Below are 8676 nucleotides of genomic sequence, written 5' to 3' on the forward strand. Positions count from 1 at the left end.
GTGCTTGATCGAACTTTCTTCACCTTCTCAAAAGCTTCTTGCTGCTTCTTAGTCTATACAAATGGTACTCCTTTCCTTATGAGTTTTGTCAGAGGTGCTGCCATCACAGAAAAATCTTCTACAAACCTTCTGTAGTATCCTGCCAGTCCTAGGAAACTCCGTATTTCTGACACTGACCTAGGCGGCTTCCATTCCAAAATCGCTTCAATTTTTCGAGGGTCCACTTTAATCCCCTCAGCAGAGACCAAATATCCTAAGAAAGTTACCTCCCTCAACCAAAATTCACACTTGCTGAACTTCACAAAGAGTTCCTTCTCCCTTAATACTTACAGCACTATACGGAGATGCTCATCATGTTTTGTTTTAGTTTCAGAATATACCAGGATATCGTCAATAAAGACGACTACGAATTGATCTAAAAATGGTTGGAACACATGATTCATCAGATCCATAAACGCTGCAGGAGCGTTCGTTAGTCCAAATGGCATAACCAGAAACTCGTAATGACCATACCGAGTCCTGAATGTCGTCTTTTGGATATCTGCCTCCTTGACCCTTAACTGATGATATCCAGATCGAAGGTCGATCTTGGAAAATACAGAAGCTCCTCTAAGCTGGTCGAATATATCGTCAATCCTTAGTAGTGGATACTTATTCTTAATCGTCAGTTTGTTCAACTGGCGATAATCAATGCACGTCCGCATCGTACCATCTTTCTTTTTCACGAATAGCACCGGTGCTCCCCATGGAGACACGCTTGGCCTAATGAAGCCCCTATCCAACAACTCTTGAATTTGAGCATTCAACCCTACTAATTCCTTCGGTGCCATCCTATACGGTGCGATAGACACAGACGCCATTCCAGGCAACAAGTCTATTCCAAACTCAACTTCTCGATTCGGAGGCAATCTTGGAAGCTCCTCCGGAAAAACAACTTGGAACTCCTTTACGGTCCTAACCTTATCCACTGTCAGTCCCTCCTCTTCCGACTGACTTACAAATACCAATTAGGCCTCATAACTTTTTCGAATCCACTTTTTGGCTCTTAATGCCAACACCACATTGGACAAATAATCCCTTCTCTCACCTATCACCATAACCTCCTCATCCTTTGTAGTTCTTAACACCATTCGTTTAGAAGCACAATCCAGAGTCGCCTTATGCTTAACAAGCCAATCCATTCCCAGAATGAGGTCAAACTCTCCGAACGGTAACTCCATCAGATCTCCAGGGAAAATCCTACCATGAGTTTCTAAGGGTACATCCCTATACAGTTTGTCTACCCTAATCGAGTGACCCAAGGGACTTAGTACAGATACCCCACTCACAATCTCCTCAGAGCAGTCCAAGTCGTCCATAATCCGTTCTGTGGCCTCTAACCAATATTCTGCCACATTCGAGGCTATACCAGACACGCCCTTAAAGATCTCCGTTCCGTTAGTCCCGAAGTCATTCAAAAATAGATCCCTGAATTTTGTTGCCCGAACTTGCTCCGGCAACCCTTTTCAGAACACGAAGCATTACCTTTGATAGGGCATCATCCTCAGCAGCCCGATCATACGGCCCATTCTCATTCGCCGGTGGTGGTCGTACTACTCCAGTGGGTATGTGTTCAGAAGACGAAGATCCAGCTTGAGTACTACCTCGTCCTCGACCACGGTCTTTTCCCTGAGTAGCTCTCGTACTCATATCGATTTATCTTGATTACGAATTTTTATGCATCAATTCAATATTTCAGTGTTTATTACAGATGTTTTATGAATCAGCTAGTAGTTCAGAGTTTGTTTTCGCAGAATCGAAGTCTAGCTGCAATTTCAGTCTCTTATCAGATTTTCCTATGGTTTCAGTATCATCCTATCTAGAGTATCCTAGTAGGGTTTCAGTACAGACAGATAAGTCAGAAAAATATTCAGAAGAGTTCAGAGTAATACTTACAGGCTTGGGCCGGAGATTCGGAATGCCACCATCTAAATATCTAAATTTTGAAAATCGCGTTTTTTGCAATCTTTATAAAATTTTCGCTTTCAAAAATCTTTGTTTTTGTAAACCCATTCCACAGCCGAGTTGTTGCAACCTAGGCTCTGATACCACTAAATGTAGCACCCCAAACCCGGCCCAGAAGTTATGGCCGAATCCGGCATGCCATATCAAAAACGTTAAAAAAAAATTTCCATTCTAAGTCCAGAAAATCGTACTTGACGTTCAAAAGATTAATTCATTAAGGGTTAAAGTGAATGGAAGTCATGCACCGGTAGGAAACCGGAAAAGAGGTGGTGAGTCCATTGACCTGCTAAGTACCAAGCTCCTTCGGATCCAATCCTAGACATGCATACCGCCATTTCCACACCTTAACGTCATGGACGTTTCTAGAAACCGATTTGATTAAGTCATTTTAGGAAAAGTGATTAATTTTAGAAAATACTTTCATTGCGGAAGCTTTGCTTGTTGTCGTGTTATGTTGAAATCAATTGTTGTTTTTTGAAAACGCCCTAAAGCTATCCAATTTCAACAGTTAAAATAAGTAATACCTATCTTAGTAATACATATTAAAACCATCAAAAATAATTAAGCGGCCTTATTACATTTAAAACCCAAAACTTCAAACGTAAATAAAAGGATGTCCAGTTCACGGAAGAAAATCAAACTTTCGAGCGGTGGCCACTCAAATTCCCTCACACTCCAAGCCCACTATGGTCGGGATTTCTGCGTGGATGAAAATAAAAGGGGTGAGTTTGGGAAACTCGGTGTGTAAGGAAAACCCATTCAAAGCCCAAGTCACTCAAGCCTATTGGGCCTAAGCCCATTCAGTAACAAGTGGTATTGGGCGAGCCTTTTTCAGATTACAATAAACCGAGCCTTAGCCCTTATTCAAACAACAAGATGGCCTATAGGCCCATTTCAAAATACATGCAACATCAAGAAACATATGCAAGCCCATTTGGGGAGACTACTCAACCCACCAACCACTACACTCCACCCGTACCAGCCATACACTCCATGTGGGAATAGCTCAACCCACCCATTAACACTCCACGATTGCACCTTGCTTTGCTCGATTAACGATAAATTGAGGCAAAGCCTCCATCGTGGACAAGCCACTTTCAGTACTTCCTCCGTCAATATCCCATCCCATGCATCGATAATAACAACATGGCATGCAAGAAATAACAACATCAAACATGCATTTAGGTCAATTTAACCCTATGGGTATTTCGATAATTTATCTCCTAGGGTAAAACGTAAATTTTTCACTTTTAAAGGTATTTCAGTAATTTATCTATTTTAAGGTTTTTCATGGATATTCCTACCTTTCACGTACTAACAGAATCACTACCGAGGGTTCTTACGAATTGGGCCGTTGGCCCATCATTCCAATTTTGGCCCATTAAGCCCAAAAATATCGAGACACGTAAATCATGCACTTTGCGGTCCAAATTTTGCAGCTTACCAAAAACATTAATCGATTTACCTCACGAGCATTCGCTTTTCATAAATCTACAAAATACGGTTTTCGGCATTTTGGCTTTTCGACTTTTGCCGATCCAGACTAAGAAAGAGGGTGTTAGTTACACACCTGTTTGCGACGATATGCTGACGAGATCCACACACGAACCGCCTACAATTGGATTACTAACACGTTAATCTAACTATTCAAATACAAACTACGTATTAACCCCTTACAATATTCGGCCAACCACACCTACAGATCATAGTAAGCTTATAAGAAATCAATAAGCAACTCATTAACAAATTTTTGTCAATGTTTACCACATAATCATAATTTCACTGAAAGCTGTCTTCCTGAGCAACAGTCACTAAATCATTTATAACTGGAGCTACGAAACTCCAAATCAAGTTCCGTTAATTTTCCCTGAAAATAGACTCATATATCTTCTATCCATAAAATTTTCAGAATTTTTTTGTATGGCAAATCAATACCAGATTTTTCTTAATGTTTCCCATGTTTCACCGTTTGACTAATCTGACCACTCTTCATTACGAATCAAATTTCTCATTGTACAGAATTCAAAATATGCTCTTGTTTATTTCATTAGAAACTAGACTCAATAAGCTTTAATTACATAATTTATTCAGCTTCTAATTCATCTCCCACAATTTATGGTGATTTTCCAAAGTCACGTTACTGCTGCTGTCCCAAGCAGATTTATTATCAAATCACTCTTTCACAGATACCTTGCATGCATGTTATTTAAACATGTATATCACCAATCAATCATCACATATCTATGATTTTACTTAAGTATAATCTCCATTTCATCATTTTAAAGCACAACATGTTAGCTGATTTTTCCCTTTAACATCTAAGGCACATGCATGCTCATTTGTTTGGCTCAACTTCACATATCTTCCATTTTTCATCAAAAGAACATGAAACAACAACCATTTCCTTCATTTTAATTCATGACCAAATGCTCACAACACAACTAAAAATCAAAATATACTTCAAGAGTTAAGGTAGAATCAAGAAGAACTCATGAACCTCAAAATAGAAGCAAGGTACCAAGAACTTACCGTCAATTTTCCTCCTCCTAATGACCAAATACTCAAGAGCTTTCTCCTCTCCTTTCTCTTCTCTAACTTTCAGCTATGATGAATAAAGATGGACAAAACTTTGTTCTTTTCACCCCTTTTTCTTTTAATAAAACTTCATATTTTATCCATTTAATTCTTTAATACAAAAGACATGGAATTCTTATCATGAAACATTTACCTAACCCATTATCATGAAACATTTACCTAACCCATTATCATGGAACATTTACCTAACCTATTATCATTGAACATTTACCTAACCTATTATCAATTTGTATCAATTTGTACCATAAATTATGGATATCAAGTGCACATTTTGTCTACAACAACATGATGGCTGGCCACTTCATGTAAAATGGGAGGTTTGTCATGCAAATCCTCCTATTTTGCACTCCTATTTATTTGGTCACTTCAATTTAGCCTATAGCATTTTCAAACATTTTCACATAGGTCCTATTTCATAATTTCACCCCCTTTTTCTTATGGAACAAAAATTAACTAAAATTGCCGGGTTCTATCTTAAGCTTGGGCTTTCTAGAGGCCCACTAACATAATTAAACCTATGCCAACAGTCACAGGATTCCCGAAAATTGGGGCGTTACACAAAGCACTTTGAGCAATCTCAAATTTTTAATCTTCGAAAAGACATCGACACTCAAATTGAGCATCTTGCTGGATTCCCTAAAAACCATGAGCAAAACAAACATGAACATTAAAATATACAAAAACATTCAATAAGCTATCTTTCTCAAATATTTTTTTTTAAGGACTTGTATATGATACTTATATCTAGCACGTGTGCAAAAATGGGTATTGATATATGATCCTTCAAGAACTCATTAAATACATGAAAAAGCTTTTTCAAAAAATCACACATATCCATTTCAAACATATATATCTATCTAACACTCACATTTGACTTCGAATTACCTAACCTTAGAAAACTAGAATAATTTTTTTTATTTATATTGGTGCAATTATAATGCATAATTCTATTCATTGTTTCTAGACGAAACTATGAAACATCATTAAAAATGAAATTGGTTGGTTTTATTTTTAAAAACTTTTGATGACATATTAAAACCTCGTTCACTAAGATACTCTATCCGTGCATCAAATATAAGCACTTAATATTGGCAATGATGCATCTCTATCATTTCTTTTGAAAGAGGAATGTGTTGCTAGATAGATTTCATAAATATAACATTTAATATTAAGCATTAAAAGTCTGTTCTATTTACTTTTATTGGATACCTTTACCAAAAAAAACTAATAACAATATAAATAATACACATCATAAATGTGTATGTATATTTTCTTACATTTTATTGTCGATGATCATGCATTCAATCATTTCGTAACTTAAATAACCAAGAATAGAGAATAAGAGAACCTTTTGGTCGCAATATAATAAATAAACTGTTTTAAATAAAATAAAATATTTCTAATGTGAGTGATTCAAAGAAATTAATTAATTATTTATAGAAACCCTTATTAACGCTTATAATCAATGAAATAAATTTATCTCAAAGCTACTTAGGGCCTGATTAGTAATGGTTAAAAAAAAATTACTTCTAGCTCTAAAAGTATTTTTAGAAAAAAAACTGTGTTAAACAAATTACTTTTTGCTGAAATTTTTGACTTTTTAGAAGTGCTTTTCAAAAGCACTCCTGAAAAGAAGAAGTTAAAATTTTTAACTTTTCCTCTCCCAAAAACACTTTTGGTACTTAATTGCTTTTTTACCCCTTCAATAATATAGTACTTCCCCTTTTTTTTTCCTCAGTGCTTAATTACAAATGTGTTAAAATCATTAATTAAAAAATATTTTTAAAAACTAATTACAAATATTTAATGGTTATATTTAAATATTTAAAATATAGTTTATATATTCCAATTAAATTGTATAAATAATTAATATTTGTTGCTTAAAATATTTAAAATTTATAGTTCATATATTAAAATATTATCTCAAAAGATAATAATATTAACTAATTTAAATATGTCTAAAATGGACATTTTATTTCTCAAAAGTACTTTTTGTCTGCAACGTTAAACACTCAAATTTTAAACCAAACTTTTAAAAAACACTTCTCAAAAGTACTTTTCCATAGTACTTTTCAAAAGTATTGCTAAACTAGCCCTTAATATCAGTTTTTTTACACACTACTATATAAATCAATTGGACTAAGCTTTTTTGTTGATTAAAAATTCTATAAAAAATTAGTATGTAATTTTTGTTAAATGACTAACCGTGTTTTTTGTTAGGACATGATGGACGTCTTTTTCCTCCCATAGTCTGCAACGTTTTCCAGGTTCATCAACAGATTTTTCCCTAACAATTTTTCTTCCCATTTCTTGTATCAAGCTATGCATCCACAAACGCTTGTGCTCATCGACTTTTATGAGAGATTTCTTAATGAGAACATTTATTCCAATATGTGGGAAAAACTCACAACCATCCAATACTTTCATTATAAAATCTTTCTCCTCTCCATTGAAGAAGCATGCTATATCTAGAAATATGTTCTTTTCGCATTCTTCCAACGCATCAAAGCTAATTCGAAGTCTATCGAGAATTTCTTTGTTAGAATTTTGTTTAAGTCTTTTGATTGCACTTCTCCATTGAGCTCCATCTCTACCGCACAAAAATGAACCCAAAACTTCAAGAGCTAAGGGGAGACCACTAGCATACTGTAGAACATGTTCAGAAAGCTCAATGAAATCATCTTTCGGCGTTGAATCACTATCAAAAGCTTTCCAATTAAAAAGCCTAAGGGCATCATCAGGATTCAATGTTGTAGGCTTATACACATCATCAACTCGGTAAGATCGAAGCAAATGTTCATCTCTTGTCGTTACAATGATTCTACTCCCTAAACCAAACCAATCACGCTTTCCAACCAAGCATTTCAAGTGTTGTATATTATCAACATCATCAAGAACAATAAGAACCTTTTTGTGAGACAATCTATGACTAATTATGGCACTCCCTTCGTGAACATTAAAAAAGTTGAAGCATTCATCAAGCAAGATCTGGGAAAGAAGTTGTTTCTGTAAAGAAACAAGTCCACATTTATCTGAAACTCCTCGAACGTCAGCAAGAAAGGTTTTACCTTCAAAATGAGGTGACATTTGAGTATAAGCAATTCTTGCAAGAGTCGTCTTACCGATGCCACCCATTCCACAGGTTCCTATAATGCGAACATCATCTTCCCCAATGTCTATTTTCGAGTACAACTCCTCCAAACGTAAATTAATTCCAATCAGCTCATCATGAACAACAGTATAGGTCTGACATAATTTCACTGATATCTTCTTAGCAATATCTTCTATAAATTCTGATTCATGCCTACAAGAAAATATCATTTTAATATAGTTTGTAATATAGTTTGTAAGCAAACAAAAAGCAAGAATAAGAAAGCAAGATATGTTACGACGTCAAAATACACAACTTTCTCTTTAGTTGAAATATTAAACTTTACAATTAAATATGTAGTAATTATATTTTGTTCGGGAGAATCTCAAATTGAGTTGGAATTTTATTTTATTTTTAAATATTATTATTTCATAGTTTTTAAATTTCATTATTAATTAGAATTAGAATTATTATTTACTAATAAAGAGGAAAGGCAATAGCTAAAATGAAAAGGAAATAAAACAAGACACACCCAGCGAGAGAGTGAGCCAATAGAAAGACAAAGAAATTACCGTTGGGATACTTAGTAATTATATATCGTAAAAGATTACTCCACCTGATTCTTTTAAAAAATTTTAATCATGAAATTTCTTCCTTCCTTTTAAAATAAATTCATTTCATACATCATAAAATTATTTTATAGCAATAATTATTTTTAGATATTAATTGTAAATTCATTATTTTAAAATTAAAAATAATACATAATTAAATGATTTTTTTTTACTAATACATTCCTTACATTCCTCACATATAATTGTACTCACAAGCTCAATTTTTGTTTTACAAATCAAATACTTCTAATTTAATTTTAAAATTTTATTAATGGACATGTTTTTAAGTCACTAATCACATGACTAAAAAAAAGTTCACGGTGACTGTTGCGCGGAAGCGTGTGAAAGAGTAAAATTATTGTACTGAAAAATCAC

The 8676-nt window shown here is 34.4% G+C and overlaps 1 protein-coding gene across 1 annotated transcript; it reads right to left on the bottom strand.

The window, feature by feature from the left end:
• Nucleotides 1-6774: 6774 nt before the first annotated feature.
• On the bottom strand, nucleotides 6775-7920 carry LOC128283982 (TMV resistance protein N-like). Its single transcript, XM_053021425.1, has one exon. The coding sequence runs from the start codon at nucleotides 7918-7920 to the stop codon at nucleotides 6775-6777; it is 1146 nt and encodes a 381-aa protein (XP_052877385.1).
• Between the last annotated feature and the right edge of the window lie 756 nt (nucleotides 7921-8676).

Source organism: Gossypium arboreum, chromosome 11, assembly GCF_025698485.1.
Source record: "Gossypium arboreum isolate Shixiya-1 chromosome 11, ASM2569848v2, whole genome shotgun sequence".
Taxonomy (NCBI): Eukaryota; Viridiplantae; Streptophyta; class Magnoliopsida; order Malvales; family Malvaceae; genus Gossypium; species Gossypium arboreum.